The 23,524-nt window shown below is 44.2% G+C and overlaps 2 protein-coding genes across 5 annotated transcripts; one reads left to right on the top strand and one right to left on the bottom strand.

Moving 5' to 3' along the window:
* The first annotated feature begins 580 nt into the window (after positions 1-580).
* Positions 581-19,839, top strand: CHERP (calcium homeostasis endoplasmic reticulum protein). 4 transcript variants are annotated; one of them, XM_090027767.1, is made up of 18 exons: positions 581-732; positions 852-1,025; positions 1,487-1,668; positions 3,097-3,234; positions 3,997-4,148; positions 4,535-4,646; positions 5,015-5,104; positions 5,800-6,037; positions 6,668-6,846; positions 7,286-7,715; positions 9,277-9,515; positions 10,362-10,495; positions 10,777-10,863; positions 11,389-11,538; positions 12,372-12,494; positions 13,010-13,104; positions 14,042-14,227; positions 19,701-19,839. In XM_090027767.1, exons 1-18 carry the CDS (start codon positions 708-710, stop codon positions 19,730-19,732), a joined length of 2,766 nt encoding a protein of 921 aa, XP_089883893.1. In that variant the 5' UTR covers positions 581-707; the 3' UTR covers positions 19,733-19,839. The 4 variants fall into 4 exon arrangements, with proteins under 4 accessions (XP_089883893.1, XP_089883892.1, XP_089883895.1 ...); XM_090027766.1 differs by lacking the exon at positions 19,701-19,839 and adding an exon at positions 15,201-16,329; XM_090027769.1 differs by lacking the exon at positions 19,701-19,839 and adding an exon at positions 15,615-16,325.
* C14H19orf44 (chromosome 14 C19orf44 homolog) lies at positions 16,528-23,459 on the bottom strand. The gene is made up of 8 exons (XM_090027773.1): positions 23,339-23,459; positions 22,535-23,152; positions 21,971-22,244; positions 21,303-21,379; positions 20,432-20,924; positions 19,704-19,799; positions 19,407-19,573; positions 16,528-17,883 (listed from the first exon to the last, which is right to left on the bottom strand). The coding sequence occupies exons 1-8, from the start codon at positions 23,372-23,374 to the stop codon at positions 17,806-17,808; spliced, it is 1,839 nt and encodes a 612-aa protein (XP_089883899.1). The 5' UTR covers positions 23,375-23,459; the 3' UTR covers positions 16,528-17,805.
* Positions 23,460-23,524: the final 65 nt, after the last annotated feature.

Genomic DNA, 23,524 nt, shown 5'->3' with positions numbered 1-23,524 from the left:
TTCCTGCATGGCTGTGTCTTAAAAAGTGTTGGCCTAGGCTCCGTGTCGCTAAGGCTTTTATCCGTTCAAGTTTGTTCAAAGTGCTAGCGCTCCTGGGGGTGCTGCTTTGGCTGCTCGGGACGGCCCGCAGTATCCTGCTGCCGACGGCTCGTTTGTCCGGTCGCTCCCTGCGGCTCCGGCTGCTGCAGGCGGCGGGGAAGGATAACGCGCGACGGCGGCGCAGGGGGGCTTGCAGAGCGCCGCCGCCGGGCCAGGCCCTACGTGTGGGGGCCGCTGCCCTTCTACTTCCGAAACGGGGACCCAGTCCCGCCTCGCGCGTGCGGTGCGGTGGGGACGGGACGCCCGTGACCAGGCCCGCCTTTAGCCTGTGCCCTCTGAGTGGGACGGGCCCTGCGCCCTGTAACGTACTTCCTGGATACGTGCACGCTGCATAACTACGACTTCCGCAGCACCGCGTGCCCGGGCCTTCTGCGGTGGGGGAGGGTCCCACCGCTCTTCCTTCCGGGGGGGCGGGGCACGCGCGAAGGGCAGTGCGCTGTGACGCAAGCGCAGGGCGGGGTAGGGCGCGCGGACGTGACCTCGTTTCTATAGCGACGGGGCCGTAAAGCGCGGCGCCCAGCGCCGTCAAGTCTTTCGCGGCACTTCCGGCCACTCGGGCCTAGCGGGGTCGTGGGGCTGCAGCGCCTCGTTCCCCCGCCGCCGCCGCCATGGAGATGCCGCTACCCCCCGACGGTGAGGGGCGCGGGGGCCGCGGGGCCGGGCCGAGGCGAGGGTGGCTGACTGAGTGAGCGGGCGGGGGTGGCCGGGCCCGGCCCGTGAGCGCGGTCGAGCCACCCTGTTTCTGGCTGCAGACCAGGAGCTGCGGAACGTGATCGACAAGCTGGCGCAATTCGTGGCGCGGAACGGGCCTGAGTTCGAGAAGATGACGATGGAGAAGCAGAAAGAAAACCCCAAGTTCTCGTTCCTCTTCGGCGGTGACTTCTACGGCTACTACAAGTACAAGCTGGCGCTGGAGCAGCAGCAGCGTGAGTGCGGCGGGGCGGCCCCGCTCGCGGGGTGGCTGGTGCAGGCGCAGCCCGGGGGATCCGCGGCCAGGGCCCGGCAGTTGCCTGGGCGCAGCTGGCACTTTGGGCCCTGGCTCAGGCGCACGCCTGGTGCTGTCGCGTCCACTGCCTTGCCTGTCACGCGCATCTTTGGAGACGCTGCGGCAGCTCCCTGAGTCCAAAAACGTGTTCACAAATGTACCTGTGCTGCTTTTCTGGAAAGCTGGTTTTGGCCTGACCAGAGCGCTTTACAAATGGAACTGAATTAAACGGCTGGGAGCACGTCACAGTTTAACCTCCCCTTTCCTGTTAGGAGAAAGAAAGGGCAGTTTGGCTCGTGGAGCCAGCGTGGGAACAGTCCGTGTTTTTTGGGCTGTACGCGGTTTTAAGAGGGATGTCTCTTATGGCTTTTATCTTGAAAGTAAGTGTTTTCTTCCTGTTAGTGTTGTGCAAACAAACACAAGATATTGAAACCACTGCACAGATCCAGCCTTTGTCACAGCCGTCGCTTCCCCCGCCGGCTGCTATCCCAGCTCCTCAGGGGGCACCCTCTGTTGAGGAGCTCATTCAGCAGAGCCAGTGGAACCTGCAGCAGCAAGAGCAGCACCTCCTTGCGATGAGACAGGTAGGCTTGAGACGACTTGTGAATCCTGCAGGTGCTCCAGGCAGCAGTTGTGTGGGTACAAGGTGTGCATGGCTTGGAATGATGACCCGAATGAGGAAACTTAGTGTCTTGTGAGTGGCAGACGATATGAGCTGGCATCACTTCACGTATGGTATCCGCTGCAGGACAAAAATAATAGACTCTGTAGAGCAGAGGTAACTAGCCATTGCTTTGTTGAGACCCCATTTATAATTCACCAGGAGTGTGAAGACCACAGTGGTCCTCCATAAGCTGGAGCGAGTTGCAGTTGTCTTCAACTTGGACATAGTGCTGTGGCTTGTCAGGACTGTGTCCAGTTTTGGGCTTCACAATTCAAAAAGGATGTGGAGAAGCTTGAGAGAGTCCAGAGAAAAGCCACGTGCATGATCAGAGGTCTGGAAAATGGACTTTATGATGAGAGGCTGAGAGCCATGGGACTCTTTGGCCCAGAAGAGCACAGGCTCAGGGGTGATATGGTGGCTGTCTGTAAGTTTATCAGGGGTGCTCACCAGGATCTGGGGGAACGTCTGTTCACCAGAGCACCCCAAGGGATGACAGGGTCGAATGGTCACAAACTCCTCCATGACCATTTCAGGCTGGACATAAGGAAAAACTTCTTTACTCTCCAAGCCCTTAAGGTCTGGAATAGACTGCCGCCGGAGGTGATTCAAGCACTTACTTTGAATACCGTCAAGACGCATTTGAATGTTTATTTTGCTGGGATCCTATGACCCCAGCCGACTTCCGGCCCCTTGGACAGGGGGCTGGACTCGATCTTCCAAGGTCCCTTCCAGCCCTGATGTCTATGAAATCTATGACTACACATCCAAGCATGAAATGCTACATTTTGTGTTTAAATACTGATTTGGGGCCGAGATGAAAGGTTCACAAGTGTTACTTTAGGAGTGCTGGTTCTTTGTTAAAGGTGCAGGGGGCCTACCTCGCTGAAGGTTCCCTGGAGAGAGAGTATGGGCTTATGTTAGGCCTTCAGCAACATTTGAGAGGTCCTTATTTGTTTCCTGCTAGAGCAGGGGCACACACACTGCAGCCTGCCAGGCCATTCTGTCCCACAGGGCCCCTCAGAAATTAAAAAAATATATATATATATTTATCTGCCCCTGGCTGCCTGTCACGTGGCCGCCCTCTGTGGCTTGCCAAAACTCAGTAAGCAGCCCTCTGCCTGAAATAATTGCCCGCCCCTGGGCTGGAGTGTCTGGGAGGTTTTTTCATGGTAAACCAGGGAGAGGAGATGGTGATAACCAGCTGAAAAAGAGCTATGTTTTTTCCACTGTGAATAGAAAATACCGGCCTCTAAAGGGAATTTACTGTGGCTAACATGATTTGAACGTTTCTGTTGAGTTTTTGTGCCCAAAGAATATAGGGTGTATTAAAATACTCCTTTTTTTTCAGGAGCAAGTTACGTCAGCAGTAGCCCTTGCAATTGAACAACAAATGCAGAAAGTCTTGGAGGAGACCCAGCTAGATATGAATGAATTTGACAATTTGCTGCAGCCGATAATTGATACGTGTACAAAAGATGCAATCTCAGTAAGTAAGCATCTAAACTTTTGCCTTCAGAGGTGATTTGTTCTCACTTGTTGTGAGTGCAGAGGCAGATAGTGCGAGGAGATTGTTTTAGTGTAAAAAGATTGGGCTGCTGTTGTTAATTTCATGTGGTGTCATAAACTGTCTCTTCTGCTCATGGGCAGCTTGTTGGCAGCTCTCAGTGCACAGTGACAGCCTGTAACCTGCACCACCAACCTTGAGGTGTTGAAACAGCAGATGGGGCGGGATTGCTAATTAAAGATGCTGTCAGTCCCTAGTTCATAGTACAACTGGGAAGGCTCGTTAAGCTCTGGAAGTCTGCTAAAAATCTCTACTGAGGGGGTTGAGGGGCCCAGATTTAGCAATTGATTGCGTTTGGAGAAATGACCAAGGGCAAAAGGGGACAAAACAGCCTAACACCTTGGGGAGCAATGGGGAAATCTAATGCTGGACAGAATTCAGCAACCAAAATTTTAAGCCAAACAACCACTGAGTGTTATCATAACCTGTACTAAACCTTTCATTCATCTCTAGTTTCACAGATCTTTAATTTCATTGTGTGTGATTTTTAACATTTCTTTTTATTTAATTGTGCAGCTTGTATCATAGTCTGTTGTCTAAGAATTTTTGCCTTCCTGCAGTTATCCCTGCAAGAAGAGGTTTGGGGTTTTTTGTTTTTTTTTGGGTTTTTTTTTTTTTTAATGAAGTCTGTACAGTGTGAACAAGTTTGGCTAACTTAAAACACTTTAATTGGTTGATTCCAAGGCTGGCAAGAACTGGATGTTTAGTAATGCAAAGTCTCCTGCACACTGTGAACTGATGGCTGGGCATCTGCGAAATCGTATAACAGCAGAAGGAGCCCACTTTGAGCTTCGATTACATTTAATCTATCTAATTAATGATGTATTGCACCACTGGTAAGAATAAAGATAAATTCTTCAATTTGCTGTTTTGGTGAGTTTGATGGAAAGTCAGGGATCTCCCCACTAGAGATGTCTTTAGTTGGAATGGGCACCTTTTTACATTCTTCATCTGTATATTCCTGTCATATTCAACAGAATGTAAATAAGTATAATTGGTGCAAAGAAAGTGGTGGTAAAGACTGAATTCAATTTTTACAACCATTATTGCATGTTGTTCCCAGCTGAGGGTGTGTGGTACAAATGTGAAGAATCCTATTCATTATATAGAGACGGGTTACTAACTATAGGTGTCTGTTTGGCATGCTAGAATGGGAACACTGGGTGTTGTAACTTGCTTAATAGTATAGTGAAACATTGACAGTCTTTCTTCCTTTTTATAGCCAGCGAAAGCAAGCACGGGACCTTCTGGCTGCCTTACAGAAGGTGGTTGTGCCTATATACTGTACCAGCTTTTTAGCTGTGGAAGAGGATAAGCAGCAGAAAATTGCCAGAGTAAGTAGTTTTTTTTTATGTTAATTTGAGCTTTACATTTCAGTGCTGGAAAAATTCATAAGTAATAGTGCAAGGAACTGTTGTGATCATGTAGTTTGACCTCTGGCTCAGACAGGCTCTACAATTTTCTGGAATTAACTTTTGTTTTCACTAGAGCAGAGCGTCTAAGAAAAATGCCCAGCTTTGATTTAAAAATTGCTAGTGACAGGAAATCCACCGCTAGTATTGAAATTTGTTCTAGTATTTATTAACCAAATGAGGTAGAGACTCTGGTGGTGAAGTTATAAACATGTAATATACTTCCCTCTAACTTTCTTTTGTCTTTCTGTCACCATGCAATAACATTTTCCCTTCCTGAATTTGTACAGCTCCTTCAGCTGTGGGAGAAAAATGGCTATTTTGATGAATCAATTATTCAGCAGTTGCAGAGCCCAGCTCTTGGACTTGGCCAATACCAGGTTAGCCACAGAAAGTGTAGTATATTTTTGTAATTTAAATAAATTGCAGACATGTTTTATGCAATGCATATGCTACTACTTTGAAAGGTGTGTTGTGTATACATTTTGAAAAAATCTTCTATAGTTTTTATTGTGAATTTGTGTTACTTGACTATAAACGTAACATAGCATATTGTTCAGTAGCTAAATGTAGCGTGTCATTAAACAGTTCTGATCATGCTCCTTTCTTAATTCCTTCCTTTGTCACCTTCTGTAGTCCTTTTCCATCACCACTTCTAGTCCCAGTTCTGCTCTCTGGGCTTGTATGTTTTGTTGATAACCTTCCGCATGTTGCCAAACATTCTGTTCTCCATAGTCCCTTCCTTCCTTTTCCTGGTTATTGTTAGCAGTGTGTTCTGTGATGCCTGGCATAGTTCCACTGACCTCTTTCTTGTGATGATCAGGCTGAAGGCCAGTAACATCCAGCTCTTGGATAAGTCAGTGTGTGCGCAAAAGGGGAGATACCACTGCACTTGTCAATCATAACGTGGGCTTATTAACTGACTAATAATAGTTATTGATGTATTCTTGTCGACTTGCTGAAATTATGTGTTATGGTACTTTTGAGTGAGTGACTGACTGAGGATGGTGGTAGTCTGTGTTGGCTGCAGCAGTAAACTCTGAAATGCTTGTCTTAATTTGTTTCCTGTTGTTAGGCAAACTTGATGACAGAGTATGCAACAGTAGTGCAGCCTGTGCAGGTAGCCTTTCAGCAGCAGATACAAAACCTGAAGACACAACATGAAGAATTTGTCAGCAGTTTAACACAGCAGCAGCAACAGCAGCAAATACAAATACCACCACTAGAGAGCGAGGTAAAAGCAACACCCCCGGCTCCAGCTCCAGCACCAACTCCGGCTCCAGCTCCTCCAGTTGCCCCAGTCGCACAAACAGGTACAGATCCGCTATGATGCTGGTTGGTGACTGTCTGAAGATTCTGTTTGTCTAGATAGTGGACTGCAATGCTAGACTGACTTCTTATCGTGTAAAACATCACCCTAAAAATGCTTGCATCTGTTTTGTGCAGTGCGTAGTACAGTCTGACTCAGTTCCGTTGTGGGTGTTGGCTGTTACTGAAATACAAAGTTTTAGTTATGAACCTGAGGTTGTTCCCATTATCTTCCATCTCTGTTGTTATCCTGTAGTTAAAACCGCGTCTTCTCATTTATTTAGCTTTTAGCTATATTAATACACTGGTGGGTGCTTTGGTAATGCGTGATTTCATAGAAATCAGACACGGTTGTTTCTGTCTTCTATCAAACAAATACCTCAGGTGCTGCATTTGCAAAAATCCATCTGTATTCAGTGACCGTTGTAGGTGTTTAGCACTGTTATTAGAGAAACTAAAAGATCAAAGTAAAAAAGTATTTAATTTGGTCCAAAAGTCTGTATAAATAGGAAGCGCAAATGCTACATAGACTGAGATCAGAACTCTTCTACGTGTTTATCCTCGTGTCCAGCCTATTTTTAAATGGACTAAGCTGTATATATGAGGTGCTTACAGCAGTCTCTGATTTGTTACAGATGATGGTAAGCCTCAGCTTCCTTTAGCTGGTTCTACAGAGTATGATACATCGGGAGCTGGAGTGCAAGATCCATCAGCTTCTGGACCTCGTGGCCCTGGATCTCATGATCAGATACCTCCAAATAAACCACCCTGGTTTGACCAGCCTCACCCTGTTGCACCCTGGGGTCAACAACAGGTACCAAATGTGTAACTTTAGATGTTGAAAAGTATGTGAATGACCCAGGCTTGGCTGAATGTTGGAGGTGGGGAGGTTGGGAGTTGCTTAGCAAGAACACCACAATAGTAGAAGGCTAGAAGCTGGATATGTTAGAAGTCCATTTCCAAAGTTTGGAATAAAGTTAAAGAGCAAGGTCTGGCCCAGGGTTCATAGCTGGTATCCTTCATTTGGGAGAAGACAGGCTACCGGCAAGATACAAAGCCATTTAGGTCAGTGAAAATGAGCACGCTGGTAAATCCACTTCACTTTTTCTTCCAAAATTCCTTTTTGACTCCTAATTTACAGTCTTCACACACACACAGGCATTCTGTCTCCTCACTGCACATGTAGCATTTACGTTCTAGGCAACATTTAGTTTAAAAATAGACTGTTTTTATTACATTCTTTATTTTTATAGCCTTATGACCAGCCTCCTTACCCTCACCACCAGGGGCCTCCTCACTGCCCTCCGTGGAACAACAACCATGAAGGAATGTGGAATGAGCAGAGAGACCAAGGATGGAATAATCAGCGAGACACCCCTTGGAATAACCAACCAGATCCTAATTGGAACAGCCAGTTTGAAGCCCCATGGAACAACCAGCATGAGCAGCCTCCATGGGGTGGGGGTCAAAGGGAACCTCCATTTCGAATGCAACGGCCACCCCACTTCAGAGGCCCATTCCCTCCACATCAGCAACATCCCCAATTCAACCAGCCCCCGCATCCACATAATTTCAACCGCTTCCCACCTCGTTTCATGCAGGATGATTTCCCACCTCGCCATCCCTTTGAAAGGCCTCCTTATCCTCATCGTTTTGATTATCCCCAGGGGGACTTTCCTCAAGGTAAAGTGTGTACTCAAGCAGGGTCTCCTGTGTCACGATGCTGATTGCTGTTGTAAAATGTTTTACTATTTTTTTTTTTTTTTTTTTTTGGAACGAGGACACATCAGTCATGGACTGGCATAGTTCTCCCTGAAGTGTTTGGCTGTTAGAGGCTGAGAAACTGCTGTTGTATGTATAGGCTGTAGCTGCCTCGAGTTTGCCTGCTGCTTTTCAGTCCTTCCTTCCCTAAGAGGTAGTGGATGTTTGGAACCTATAACAAATCCTTGTTGTGTTCAGCAGAAATTTGCACCCCTGTTCCTTCAGAAGAGTGGTATCTGCATGTGTCCAGATGCCAGTGCAGCTCTGGTCAAGCTCTGTCTGCAAATTCATTGTGTATTTTCAGATTTGTCATGTTTGAAGCCAGTGGCCCTTACTTCGAATTTCTTGATAGCATAGCTCGAAGGTCTTCCGTGGATTAACTCCTCCTTCATGTGCAGTAGTTGACCGTGACGTATTTTAAATTGAAGGCTGTTTTTGTTTTTAATGTTTCCAGTAATAGAGAAGCTATTGCAGCCTTAGACCATCTCTTGAAATGTATTGGAGCTCTGCCTGAATATAACGTGGCAGAGCAGCCTAAGCTATGGAAAATAAGAACTCTAAACCCCAAAAGTTGATCTTTGTGTTGGGTTCTAGTGATGAACCGGAGCCTCCGTTATCAAATGTTTATGGAGTCTGAAAACGGCATGGAAGTTTCTTACTGCTTCATTTTGAACTGTGTTCTAGTGCTAATGGAAACGACAGACTATTAGCACTGGCTCAAGCTGAGTGGTCACTGTGCAGATTTCTCCTATCAAGGTCTGCCAGTGAGGCTCAGTTCTGTCCTGCAGCACCCTCTGCTGTTCCGGTCCTGGGTCTCCCATGCCGTTCACGATGGGCCTAGCAGGGTGTGCCGTACCAAGCCTGGCACTCTCAAAAGCCAGCCATTTTGTCCATTAGGGATCAGGCTGAGACAACTTATTTCTCTGTTTTAACAGGTATATTTTCTCTCCTTTATTTTGAAAAGCACCTGTAACAGAGCTCTTGGATGTCATACTCATGTGAACTCACTTCTGTTACGTTTGTTTCTTTGCGTAGATTGATTGGATAAGGAAGAAGAAAACTCAACATCCATTGCATTGATGCTAAATTGCAATGATATATTCAGGGCTGGGAAACAGGCTGTAGGTGCCTTCCTTGCCAAGTGCAAATGACTTTCTTTTGGGGCCACTTTTACTGTGACCTTTCCAAACTCTTGGGACCACAGAGTGATAGGGGTTTAGTTTGTGAAATCCGCTCTTGACTCTGTGAGTAGCTGCTGTAGGTGAAGAGGGTGAGAGGCTGCAGTTGCTTCATGAGGATGAACCTGCAGTAGGCTCTTGCTCTCTCTTCTGTTCCTTCCAGTAGTTTGTAAGCTTTCCACCTAGTAAGATTTTTTTTTTAGGACTGATGTATGTGGCCAGGGGATCTCCTGTCTGCTCCCTCTCCTTCCTGCTTTTTACTGTAAACGGAAATTTAAAGTTTCTTTACTTTCTCCCTTGTGCAGAAATTGGACCGCCTCATCACCACCCTGGACATAGACTGCCTCATCCTGGAATCAGTGAGCATCCTCCTTGGGGTGGGCCACAGCACCCTGATTTTGGGCCTCCGCCACATGGATTTAATGGGCAGCCTCCTCACATGAGGCGACAAGGTCCCCCTCACGTGAACCATGATGATCCCAGTTTGGTGCCAAATGTCCCCTACTTTGATCTTCCTGCTGGACTTATGGCTCCTCTTGTGAAAGTAAGTGGCTGATAATAGACCTGACTAGAGGGTTAAAAGATCAGACTTACTGCCGTTCATTTTAGGGGCAGGTTAAAACAGACATTTATTCCTTCAGGTCAGTATGTTTTCCATACAGGATGCATCAGACAGGATTGGCACAGGATACATAAGAAAATACCAAAAATAGAACTAGCTGTGCAATGGTGACAGGATAACATTGTCAAGTGCCTAAGACTCAGTGAAAGTGAACAAGGTTTAAGCACCAAAGTCACTGAAGTGCTTTTTAAAATATTACCTGTAATTTACAAAACAGTCCATAATCATTTATAGGAGTACGGAGGAATCATCAAGTCCCTCTCTGGCCACACGTGGTTACTGCTAGTCTTAAACTCTTCTGTGAAGATGGATCACTTTTTATATTTAAGTTAAAGCTACAATAAAAGCATCAGAACTTGAACTGTAGGCAATGGAGACTCCTAGGGAGCTAAATTGGATCTGTGCCTTTTATCAGTGATATTGATGCTCAGTGTTCTGGACAGATTCATAGATATATGACTTCTGTTATTCTCAGGGCACATCACTGTCTCTGAGGCCTCCTTTTAGGTGCTGTGATGATATGTGGGCATATTGATTAGAATTGCATGGTATCTATTTGGAAATCCCAGCAAATGTCCTGACATCCTAAATGTTGTGAATGTCACTGGAGTTTGTATCTGCTGCCCTGTAAAAGACAAGTGCTGGGCCATGTGTAGGACCTTTTATTTATTTTGTAGACAGTTTGTAATCCAGTAATAAACTAGACAGTTCCTAAGCAGTTGAGTCTTTCTAGGTATATTTATTTGTAATTTGTTTTGTGTCTGGCAGCTTGAAGATCACGAGTATAAACCTTTAGATCCTAAAGATATACGTCTTCCACCCCCAATGCCCCCCAGTGAGAGACTACTGGCTGCGGTTGAGGCGTTTTATAGTCCACCATCTCATGACAGGCCTAGAAACAGGTAAGAGTAGGTATAGCTAACAATGTGATAAGGAAAATGCCCTAAGAAACTGTCTCAAATCAAGAAATGCCTCTCCCTTCCTTCGCCTATAACTTAGTTCTAATGCTGAAAATAAGTGCTTTACATTATGTATTAAACTTCATGCTGTTTGCTCTTTCTCTGAGAGTGCCGCCTCTTTCCCAAGCCCCTTATTCTCTAAAAATATAGGGAGTATTCTGACCTGTGTTTCATGGCAATGCAGTTTTCACAGACTGATTCTGTGTGGTGTTGGCTTATTGCAGTGAAGGCTGGGAACAGAATGGCCTGTATGAGTTCTTCAGAGCTAAAATGAGAGCTAGACGGAGGAAAGGCCAGGAGAAGAGAAACAGGTGAGAGATCTTTTCCCCTGGCCTCCAGTTTGCCTCTCCCAGCACTGCTTCCCCCTACCACCTCTCCCCTCACTTTGCTCCCATCCTGGCTTTTGTATTCTAATCTCTCTCCACTTTTTATGTAGACTGCTCTGTGCATGTCCTTTCACAGCATCTGATGAAGTGAGCCTGGGCTCTCACAAGCTTGTGATACAGAGGTTAATATGCAAGGTGCAAGTTTTCCCTGCCATCTGCTTGACTTCAGACTAACACAGCTAACTATGTCTACCTGTATCCATTTAAAGACTGCTGCTCATGCCTCCAATTCATTGTCTATTGGAGTTGTTTTCTCTATGTGCTGGGGTGATGAGCCTTAATTTTGGGGAGTTTGGGTTGTCTAAGACGTAGAAAAACAACATGTTTGCCACCCTGACACCTTTTGACTTAAACGGGTTGTTAGCAAAATAGTATGTTTCCATCTCAGTTTGACTGAAAATACATATTGTTAAAACGGCTCATATGGCTTGTTTTTTGTTCCCCGCGCAGTGGGCCCTCTCGGTCTCGCAGTAGGTCCAAGAGTCGAGGTCGCTCCTCCTCCCGGTCTAATTCAAGATCTTCAAAGTCATCTGGCTCTTACTCAAGATCCCGATCTCGATCTTGCTCCCGATCACGATCGTATTCCCGATCACAGTCCAGGTAAGACCAAGCAAGAACCCATCAGAAATAACTTGTCTAAATCTCATATGCTGTTTTTATACAGTATGCTATTTGATGAAGACCTGTACAATAATCTGTTTGGAGGTAGGAAAGTAAATGTTACCACACTAAGGTGGGTAAAGAGAGGTGATAAGTCCAGTGGTAGAGTTCCATGCAACTAGAACATAAGATTTCCTGATTCCCACTCCTGTTACTCTAGAGCAGTAGTCCCCAGCCCTTCCTGGCCCAGTGGTCAACAACTCTGATCCGGGAACGCACTGTGGGAAGCATCACATCTTCCCACCCCGTCAGTCTGAAGAATCTGTAGAGAGCAGAATATCCTGTGACTATAAACAGCATCAAGAGTCTCATGGGCAATGTGTCCAAACACTAGTTTTGGGACTGCAACTTTAGATCATGTTCCCAGTGTCTCTCTTAAACAGTTCTTTTATGTGGCTTGTGAATGTAGATGGAAAATTCTGGAACGTGAAGTGCCTTCTTCAGGAGACCACAGTTAAGAATCTTAAGATACTTACTTAAGTTGACCATAAGTTCCTTAAGGTCACTGGGATTTACTCAAGCAAGTGAAGCTGGCAATTTGAGTATTTAAAATAGTGTGTTCATTCTAGATTGTGTTCATTCAAAACATAGATTTTGATGCTAACTTTTCCAGCTCTTAGATGCATTTTTTTTTAAGACTGGTGTTACTTTATTAACTTTACAAGTGACTAACAAAAACTAGGAAGCAAGTAGAAAAAGTTTTAAAAAAAAATGCTTTAGCACTCCTATACATAAAAGAAAGGTAATAGATTTCACCCATCCTGTCATTCCAGAAGTAGGAGCAGGTCCCGCTCTTCTCGCAGCCGGTCAAGGTCAAGGTCACGATCAAGATCGAGATCAAAATCTTACTCCCCTGGAAGGCGGCACCGATCCCGATCTCGGAGTCCTACTCCTCCGTAAGGTTTTCTTTGGGTTGGGTTTAACGATTTACCTTTTGAGGTTGACCTGGGATGTCTCTCATGCTTTGTTTTGTTTTTTTATATTAAATGATATATTGGATAGAAAGGGTAGAATTTGAGGCTGATTTAAGAATTCAACTTGTATGAACTGTACCGTACCGTAGTATAACATACACTGAGAGAGAATAAAGTTACTCCGTAATTCTTTGTGGTTGCTACTTTTTTACTCCCAGGATGTAAAACAAACAAAACCAGCTATGTAACAGAAAGGAAGAGGGATACTCTGGACCCTTGAGTTACTCTTGAGAGAGCAGTGGGATTTGGGATTCAGTATCTGCTGATTTGGGTGGTGGGTTGCATGTGACATGTTGCAACAGGACTCCTTATGTCATAGCTTCTCAAAGGTGATGATGGCTATTGAAGTTTACATAACAGGAAACTTGCATGGTTTGTTCTAGCACAGTAAGGCAAAGGGATAACAATAAGAAAATCTGACATGTGTTCTCCTTTAGTTCTGCTGCTGGTTTGGGCTCCAGCTCTGGGCCTCCTATACCTGAATCAAGACTTGGAGAAGAAAATAAAGGGCATCAAATGTTGGTGAAAATGGGTAAGTTATGTCTTGAATCTCAGGAGTTCTGGAGATAGCTGGTGTAACTCTCCAGTCATGGGCACTTCAGAGCGGGGTCATTATCTCCACCTTCCTCTTTTGCACTTGCTAACAGTAAATCAGGTTAACTGCTTCTATTATCTTCCTTATTTGTGGCTGAAAAAAAGCTGAAAACTGCAGGTTGCCTTAGGACTTTTTATCATAAGGTGCTTCTTTTAATAGCTTTTGTCAAAAACAGCATAATTATCACTATTTTATTTCAGCTATTTAAGTACTTTAAAACCTACTTACAGTGTGTGAGCGCCTCAGTATTTGATCTATCCTCCCTATAGCTCTACAAGTAGAGAAGTGCTGCTATTGTCCATGTACAGCAAGGATGAAAACTGGCATGTTACAATGCCAAATCTTGCAGTCCACCTTTTTGCCTGCAAAGTCTGTATTTCCATTTGTATAGCTCTGCCCTTTTAGATGTAATTTTGTCTACTTCGTAATTTGTAAACCCGGGGGCAGATTCTCAGGTACATGGATGGTGTAGACTTTCTTCTTCCTTTCTAGAGAACCCAGGGTTGTGGCATGGAATTAGCAGCAAGTGGACTCACCTGTCCCAGGTGTTGACTGTAACTGATAAAGTGCCACTACATTAAGTGGGGAGATGGGACCTGTTGCACTCTTCTGGTGCTTGGTGTTTTCCTTAGGGCTCTGGTTTATTCCCCATGTAGCAGATCTTGAAGTTAACACACTTGAGGCTAGTGGGACAGTTAGTGCATCTGAATTATTGTTTAAAACTATCTACAGACTTGGGCTATATCGATCTTATTTTTTTGTTTCCAAAATACCTTCCTGTACAGTTCAGTGAGGTATTTGTTAAAATCCTTAAGATGCTTATCCATGGTGTGCACTTTTCTTTCTTTCCTTCTTTCTTTCCTCCTTCTAATAGGATGGAGTGGATCTGGTGGACTGGGAGCTAAGGAGCAAGGAATCCAGGACCCAATTAAAGGAGGGGATATCCGAGACAAATGGGATCAATATAAGGGTGTGGGAGTTGCCCTAGATGACCCATATGAGAACTACCGAAGAAATAAAAGCTACTCGTTTATTGCACGCATGAAGGCCAGAGATGAATGTAAGTGAACTTCTTGAAAAATCTGGAAAGGTCTTGGTTATCCTTTTCTTGTTTCCATGATGGCTGTGTTAGCATGTTTGGCAAAGGTTTCCTTACACTGTCAATCCTCATACAGTTTGTGTAGCAAATCGAAAGGTTAATAACTAATAATAAACCAATTTTTAATAGTAGGTATTCATCTTTTTTAACTATGATAGGTAAGTAAATGATGTTCTCTGAGTGTCTCCAGCACATTCCTAGCTAAGAACTTTTCTCAGTATATGCAACTTGCATTAAACCATGGTGGCTATTGTAGGAGTTATCTATGAATTTTCTAAATTAAGCTAATTTGGGATGTCTGCACTTTAGGAATTTGTGTGACTCTCTTCCTTCCATTCCGAAACTATCCCACCTCTGTTCAAGCCAGCTCTTGTGTGTGATAGTGGTTGCCAGACAGTTTGTCATTCAACCTTATTTTCTGAAGGTTAAAATACAGCAGTAACTTAGGGGGCAGTGAGTAGTGTCTATCAAGGCAGCAAGGGAAGGATGGCTGTTATGGGTGGTGATAGACAGGCCAGGGTTATTGCCTGGCCCTGTTTGAGTTGGCTGTCATATTTTGTCCCCTTTCTGAGACTGGGAACTAATACGCATCTCTAGTAAAGGCTCACGAAAACTTGCAAGCAAGCCAGGTAGCTGTAATAGATGTTTTGTGTAGGATGGAAACTTCATTTTGTGAATGGGAGCGGGACAGAGACTCACGACAAATGCATCTAAATAGCAGTCAGTGAGGACGTGCAAGAAATTGGGCATGCAAAACGAGAAATCATTTCTTTCCATAGCTTGGAGGGTATCTATGTAACGAAATCCACGCAAGCACCACACACAGTGGGGAAAACTACCATTTTTAAATGGAGCCCTCCTCTCAAGATGCATTTTCCTCAGCCAACCAAGACTAATTGCAGAATGTATAAGAATTTTTTCCCTGTTGTTTCAGCGAAGCGTGACACCCAAGATCCTCCACCACCTGAATAAGACTCCCTGAAATACCTGGAGAAAGATGTCTTGCATCTTCTACAAATCATTAAACTTGTATAAATCAGGATTAATGTCTGGAGGAAGTGACCATTAAGATAATTAGCTTTTAAAAAGGAAAGCTATGACATGTACTCCACTTTGTTTAGCATTTTAAAAAGGCCAGTGATCACCATGACATGTCTAGCAAGTTCAGAAATGCCCACTTATTCTGCAGTTTTAAAGTAAAAAAGTTACCCATTTTATACTAGGACTAAATCCCTGTTAAGCTATCTCTGGTCCAGGATTGTGATCCACTCATTCCTGTGGAATACAGACATTATCTGATATGGTTCCATGTCTCTAGTTCCATAATGTATGTTTATTTCTCTCAAAGGTTAATTCTATTTGAAGTGGAGGGGTGCTGCCTTGGGAACAAGTCAGACTGATGCTGAGCAGTGTATCCTAATGTCTAAATGGGGAGACAAGCACCTTGTTCCAGTACAGGTGACCTATGAGCACTGTATGAGCTTATTAGAATCTACTATACAACTTAGAGCCCCTACACACCAGCTGCTGCAGTCACAACTCTACTCGGAACATAAAGGGTTAACTGTTTTAGCCATCCAAGTGCTCTAAGGGATGTTTGATGCTTTGTAACGAAAGACATTCTTTAAGCTTTTTATATTTTTGTATATACCCTTGAATAAAAGCTAAAATTAGTTCAATAGAAGAGAACCTGTTTTTCCCCCATTTCACAAATTTCTAAGTGTGAAGCATTCCTGGAAACCTCCTTTAAAATGCTTTTGTAACTAAATTGTTTCCAGACACCACCAGCTTAAGATGTTAGATCATTACACTGCACATCTACTCAAGAGGTCTGCTTGGTGGTAACCTCTTTCCAAAGTCATTTGTTTATACAGCAGAAACCCTCTTAAACCATGCAGTCCAATATGGTGAAATATCTGTCTCTTCTAGACTTACTGTAGCTGTGGAACTGTAACTGTCTGTGAATCGGCCTAAGACATCTGTATGTTACCAACTTGTGAATTTTACTGTTTTGCCCTCCAATAAACACTTTTTATTAAAAACAAAAACAAACAAACAAACAAAAATTAGCTTTAGCTCATTTTTCAAAGTAAATGGGTTGCCTTTTATCCTGTATACCAAGTATTTTCCAGTTGCCTAGGAGTTGCTTTGACCTTTGGAGCAAGTGTTTTATAACAAGGGTTGATTTAACAAATAATTTTAGAGGCCAAGTTGTATGAGTAGTTTAAGTGCATCTACATGTGCGCTTTACTGCAGAGTTGACTAATTAGCTCCATGGTAGAGTGTTACCATCTACATGTGCACTTGTGTTTAGTGTGCAGTAAATTAACTCGAGTGTAAGATAATGTGGCAAAGTAACTTGCACTGAAACGCACGTGTGGACACTGACTGCAGGCCTAAATTGCACCTGGTCAGCCCGGCCAGCTGGGGGCCTGCTCCACCCTGGCTCAAATTGCTGCTGTTTTGGGTAAGCATGTAGATGCTGTGCCCAGTAGCGGTTTCCTCCGGCTCAAACAGCTTGGGCATTTATTGTATCATATCAATTGCACATGTGGATGCACCCACATTGTCCTAATTAGACACCTGGATTTGGCAGCCCGGGAAGTCCTTTCCAGTCCTGTGTTCCTAATTTTAAGGAGTACTTCTGCTTTTTTCACACTTCTTAATACCACTGGTTTGGGTTATTAAACATGGGTTATACTGTGACTTGTAACACAAAGGCTGTTGATACCCCTTAACAATCACCTGTTTGCTTGCTCATTAGGTTTTAACTGTTTTTTGTTTTTTTTTAACATAATCAAGGCTAATATACACTGAAGATTTTTAAGTAGTAAAAACCAAAGTAATTTATGTCTATTGGATTGGTAGTTTCCTGGGACAGAATGTAACCGCTGTATCTAACGATATATTGCAGCTGGGGTGAATTCTTACTTGGTGTGTCTATATGTTCAATTTAATGCGAAGCAATAAACTCTGGAGCTTTTTGAGTTGGAGTAAACTATTCCTGGGCATGGCATCTACATGTGCACCTGGGATAGCAGCAATTTGAGCCTGGGCTAGCAGGAGGCATGGAGGTCAGGCCTGGGCTATGAGTGGCAGCAGAGGGGCTTGCTGGGGCACAGTGGTGCTGAACTGCAGAGCCATGTGTCTAGGCAGCAGGCAAGAGTCTGGTCCTTGGCTGGCTGGGCTGACTAGGTCCTATTTACACCTGCAGTCAGCATCTACATGCGTGTTTAACTGCAGTAAATGACCCTGTCATAAGATGGTACGACAGTACTATCTTATGGCAGAGTTGATTAGTTTACTGTGGCCTGGCACTGCTGCACATGTAGATGGTGATGTTTTACTGTGCAGCAAATTAGTCTACTCTGCAGTAAAGCACACATGTCGATGCACCGGGTACAAAACAACTCGCTAGTATTGTCCTTTTCTACATGTTGCATGAAAGTCTTGCTTCAGTTTGAGACTTGTAACTGGAAATCCTACTCGTGACAAAAAACATTGGTTAAAATTCACTTAGGAAAAGTCTGTCAAAGCAGTTACTGTTCTTGTACTTTCTTAACTTCTTCTAATGCTTGTTCAGTTGTCAGAGGTGGGGATTTGTGACTCGTGATGTACTGCAAAGAAACAAGAGATTTGGTTAATACTCAAACACCATTTAGTGCTGAAGACAAGACGGTTGCTTTGCAGCCTTTCTGTATATTCAGTCTTGCATCAGAAACTGTGGTTTCCTTTGCAGCTATTGCATTGGGGTGTAAGAGACATCTGGCCCATGTACAGGGAACATACAGTTCTTACACAGAAGGTCTTTGGGATAACAATGGTATCTTTATATGGCACCCAACACAATGGCAACTTCTATCTGAACTGGATTCCCTAGAGCAGTGCTTCTCAGCCAGGGTGCTAAAGCATCCTAGTGTGCCTCTGAAGGGTACCTCAAGGTGTGAGGAGATAAGTGCAGGCTCAGGTTCTCCCTGCCCAGCTGCTCCCTTGCTCTCGCTGCCTCTGAAACTGAGTGAGTACTGCTCAGTCCATGAAAGTTATGGCAGGGGGTTGTGAGTCTAAAAAGGTTGAGAACCACTGCCCTAGGACGTAGCGTTATTACAGGCAGATTGTGCAGCACCTCTGTAATTAAGGTTGTCCAAATGCTTTTCATCAAAGTCCTCGCTCGCATTTGCTTACATCTGCCAAACTTCAGTTGTTCACACTGATAAATGTCTACCCCAGGCTCATGGGTCAATGAGAAAACTGAATTGCTTTAGCTGGGCTGTTTCAAATAACAAGGCTGGGGTAAAATGCATCTTGTTAACATTGTGTATTAGACAACTTTGTGCATTAGCAAGATTTTGAAACTTAGCAATGGGTTGGCTGTGGTTTCACAGACATACCCTTTATTTTCTGTGTGGAACTTTTCCCAAATCAGCAAAGTTAAGTGTTGAAAAACAATCTGTCATTGTACACTTGTCAGTTTCACAGGCACAGTCTCAAGAGAACCGGTATGCACTGAGCACTTTTCATGTCCCTCCCCACCCCACCCCACCCCACCCCAGCTCTATCAGGACCATTCAGTGAATTGCTCTCTCTCATGTACTAAATGGTCCAGGGATGGGAAGGGTGGGGAGAATGAGAAAATTCACTTGTGCGCACAGTTTTAATTCTGGTATTTCTAACCTAAGGTTTATGTCACAGTCTTAATGATTTTTTGGCTATATTGTGTATGTAAATTGTGTGCAAGAGCCTCGTCTTTTATAACTTAAGAGGCACAGGATCCACTAGGTGACACTGGTCCACATTTAATGATTAGTACAGTGCCTTGAATCCACTGAGAGAAATTATTTCTCCCCAAACTGTGGGGAACAGTGAAGGGAACAGTTTGTAATTTGCTGAATAGCTATATATCACTTACATGAACTTAAGCTTTCTGCATGCAATTTACCTGTGTATTTCTACTCCTCCAAACTTGACATTTTCTACCTGTGCTATATACTATGTACTGTGTGGGTTTAATCTAAACGAGAATAGCTGTTAATATTTGCAAGGGAACAAGAATCACTCTTGTATGACATGTTTTGTGTCGATCTAGTTTAGGAAATACATTTTTGCTTTAAATCACAGTCCATTTATAGCCCACTGCAGTTACCTCCTTAGCTTCTTCCAGTGTGTGATAGCGAAAGTTCTCATGCTCCAGTGACTCCACAAGGGATAAATGAAGATGGTGGAAGGTTTCTACAAACTGCTGTGTCAGCATTAAGTGCTGTTTTAACATGTCATTTAAAACAAACACAGCAGGACTGTATGCCGTCAGGGCTGCAAATGAAAGACAGGACAATATTTTATTCTAAAAAGTAAATGCTGAACAGCTTGTGTAAGGATATTACAGCATTCTACTTCATAGCTTGGTTTTAACAGAACTGAGTAAATTTGTGTTTTACAGTACCTTCTACCATATCCATGCTGACAACATGACTGGCAACAGGTATTGGATCCAGGTAGCTGTGTCCAGCAGTTGGCCCAAGGATTGCTGTGCCATCCACTATGTAGAGGACAGAAATGTGACAGAAAAGGTTTCAAATCAGAAACACGTCTGAATGCTAAAATTGTGCAATATTCACTCTCTCTCAAAGTAATTCTCCCTAGAATTTGTTCAGGACATGAAGCAGGACTCTCTGCCCACAAGACTGATTCTGAAGCATGCTGGTATCACCTCAGGCTGCTCTCTCACTTGAGGTGATGGGATCACCATAACGTTTGCTGTATCAGCAGAATCTCTATTTTACAGGAAGCCAATAACTATAGGCATAGCGGACACTGAAAAAGGGTGTTAAAGGTGGCAGGTCACTTCAGTAACTTTGTTTTGTATTTCAGTTGTTAAAAGTCATGTCTGAGAATGCCAGGAGGCCTGTTGTGAGCCAGGCTCTGCCACAAAGGTCAGCCTCTCGGAAGAGGTTTGTCTAACCTCCTTCTCTGTTTCCCATAGTAACAACAGTTGGAGTTTATGGGCTGTTTTGTCTGGAACTAACACCCATAGTATCTTTTGTATATATGGCTAATTGCATTGTCTGATATATTAAAGAGGATCCTTCGGATCACTTAGGCAGCACAGTAACTGAACTGAAAGGACAGAAGTTAGATTTCTATATTACACAGAAATGAATGAGAACTTACTTTTTGACCAGCAGTAGGTGAATGGAAAATCAGCTGTCTGAACTGCAGTTTCTTTCACCATTACTCTGTTTACTGTGCCATGCCATTTTTTATTAGACAGAGATGATGACAATGAAAGAGAGTGAGTTTCTCTGGAATGTACAGAGCTATTAGGGTGTTCCATCAGTGTTTCAGACGGAGACCTCCTGTTTGTTGTCCCAGATACTATTGCAGAAACAGATTTTTCAAAGTTTTCACAATATTCTGAATGAACAGTGCTCTCAGTAGGTTCAAAAACATCCTGTTGAAGGCTAGGAAAGTTTTCAGAAATTCCACTTAAATGCTCAGAGATTTCAGCTTCGGTTCCAATTCCCTCTTCAATATCACTGTCAAAATCAATATTTGTACGCATTCCTGCACTCCTCACTTTGAGGGGAGGTTGATCACTATTTGCCTGAAAGACATTTATTCCTTTTTCCACATCTGATTTTTTAACTTTTGTAGTGTCTGTCTTCTGTTGGGGGGGAAAAAAACAAACGCAAGGAGAAGGGTCATCACAATAACACTTGGAAAGGTGAATTCATTAAATTGCTTGGTTGCTGCTTCTATTGGCCAGACTTACGCTTTTAGTACGAAATAAGTAAACCCTCTTTGAAATGCAACCAACCAAAAAAATTAATTGTAGCCATTTATACATCTTATTAAAGGAAACCAATGAAACTCGGTGACTATGACCTCAAACAGTACACATTTGGTCGGTCCATGTTCTGTGGAAGCTCTTCTTGCTACACAGATTATTAATGAAACGGAAGCTGTTGTTTTCAGAGCATCTCTATTGTTTAATAAAATGAAATAAATCACTCCTGTGTAATGTGAAGGATTTATTGCTGACCTTTTGTTGCAAGTCTTCTCTCTTGCATGAAATGCTTGGTGCCAACTCATCAAGGCTTAAAATATTTACTCTGAAGTCTGTAATAGAATGACAAATGATCAAATCAGAAAAGTTGCACTAAAGTTTTCTTCTTCCCCTACATCACACTTATCTTTGCTCAATAGGATCAACACTGTGGGAGGGTGAGCAAAGCTGTGACACAAGTATTGCCGTGACAAAAGATGTTAAGGCATGCCACCAAATGGCTCTCTTGGCCTATCGCAGTTGGAGGAGATGGAAAGAATCTGCCAGTTCTGCTAACCACAGCCAACTAGCTCTGTGTTTCCCATTTCTGTTTTTCATAGTTTCATTGAGTCCTATTAAGGTTCTGTCCATTGATCAAAGACTGTTCCCTGAAATTTTGGAATTGATCAAAATGCCATCAAATTGGCCAAGCAAAGAAAATTCCTATGCCTAACAAAAACTGAAGAAAAATATGATGCAGTATAGTTGAAGCAAGTCTCAATCCTTTTGAGCAGGATTTAGGCGTCTATATGACTTGTTTATGGAAGTATTGATGTGAGAAGTATGGAAATATGGGTGTTCACCCTAGTTTGGTATCTGTATGTACTACAATCAACGGTATTCTAAACAAAACGTCACTTAAAAGTGAACTTCAAAATACTCACCATCGGAGCTTTCACTGATTGAATTTTGTGTGCTGCTTGCTCTTGAAAACAATTCATCCAAAGACTTTATTTCACATCTCTCAGACAGGGATATCTGATTTGGTGAGTTTCTGTCAGACGAGGAAGAAGCCTGGGGGCGAGTTCTACGATGATTCCTTTCCTGAGAACTTTCGGTACAGGGGGAAGGTGCGCTAAATACATTTGTCTGTGAAGGTGGTCTATGAGGCAGAAGAGGTGTTCCAGGGGAAGTCTTGAGTTTAGTCTTTAAGAAGGACTTGGAAGAGACAGTTAGTAATTATTTAACCCACTTTCAAGCTTTAGGTACTAAACCTAGCAGTACATGATAATGATAATACTAAATAACCAGACAACAAGAGTGTCATTTAGAGCAAGCCACACGTAGACTGACATGACCTTGCACCTCATAACAGTGGGTTGGTTACATGTCCACTTTAAAAATACTGTTTTCTCCTACTGTTAACTAGTTATCAAGTCTGGCACTTTAAAATGTCATTTCATAAAAGGTAAATAAAAGTGTTTAGTCAAATGAAGCTCATTTGTTACCTTTTCACAATGTTTAGCATTATGGGTGCTATCTTTCCGATCCTTATTGTCACTGGAAAATGCCAAAGAACTCCCTAATAACACTCTCATTTCCTCCTCATCGCTGTCTAAATCAAACCGGGCTTTAACTGGTGCTTTCTTTTCGATGGGCTGGTTGCTTTCTTCCCTCTTGGAACAGCTAGTATGTAGCGTCACTCTTCCATCAAGCACAGAGCTTTTCTTGAGATACCTGCTGCCTCTTGCGTTTGGCTCGTGGCTAGCCGAGAAGGACTTATTGGAAATGTTTTGAGCCAAGTCAGTGCTGGACAAATCCATCTGCAACCCTCGGGCTGTGTTCTTGCCCTGTGTGCGCACCAGCTGTCCCAGAGCTGTGTGGGATGCCACCTCCGCGGCCGTCTCCTGGGTCGGGCGTGCAGCGGGGCCATTTCCCCCTGCCTGTGCGCGGCTCCGCTGGATCCCTTCGATGCTCTTCTTGTTCTTAAGGAACCTGCTGCGACGGAACAAGGGGCTTCTAGTCTCTTCCACTGCCGCGCCGTGCAGAGACAGGTGTCCGGAAGAGTCAGCGAGGCCGCGGTGTTGGGGCGTGCTGGTCGACTCCCAGGGGACGTGTGCGCGGCGCTGCAGAGGACACAGACACGGAAATGGTCTCGTCGCCGAGCGGCGCTGGGCCCGGCCCCGAGCTGCGTCTGCAGCCTCCGGCCCAAGGAAAGTTGCTTCCTCCGCCCCCCCGCTCTCGCCGCAGCCCCTCAGGGCAGGCCCGCCTCGAGGGCCAGTGGTCGGTGCCCTGCCCTGCCCTGCCCTCACCCGCTGGCTCCAGGGCCCGTCCTCTTCCCTCCGCATCCCGGCACGGCTCTGGACCCGTCCAGCAGCCCAGTGATAGGGTTTCCCCAGTATCGCGGCTCGCGATTGGCTCCGGGCAGACCATAATGCCGTTCCCTTAGCGCCGGCTTGTCATTGGTCACACGCTAGAGACGTCCAGCCAATGACAGT

Source organism: Crocodylus siamensis, chromosome 14 (genome assembly GCF_052110815.1).
Source record: "Crocodylus siamensis isolate JL-2025a chromosome 14, ASM5211081v1, whole genome shotgun sequence".
In the NCBI taxonomy this organism is placed as follows: domain Eukaryota; kingdom Metazoa; phylum Chordata; order Crocodylia; family Crocodylidae; genus Crocodylus; species Crocodylus siamensis.
This window is presented reverse-complemented; position numbering and strand designations above follow the sequence as displayed.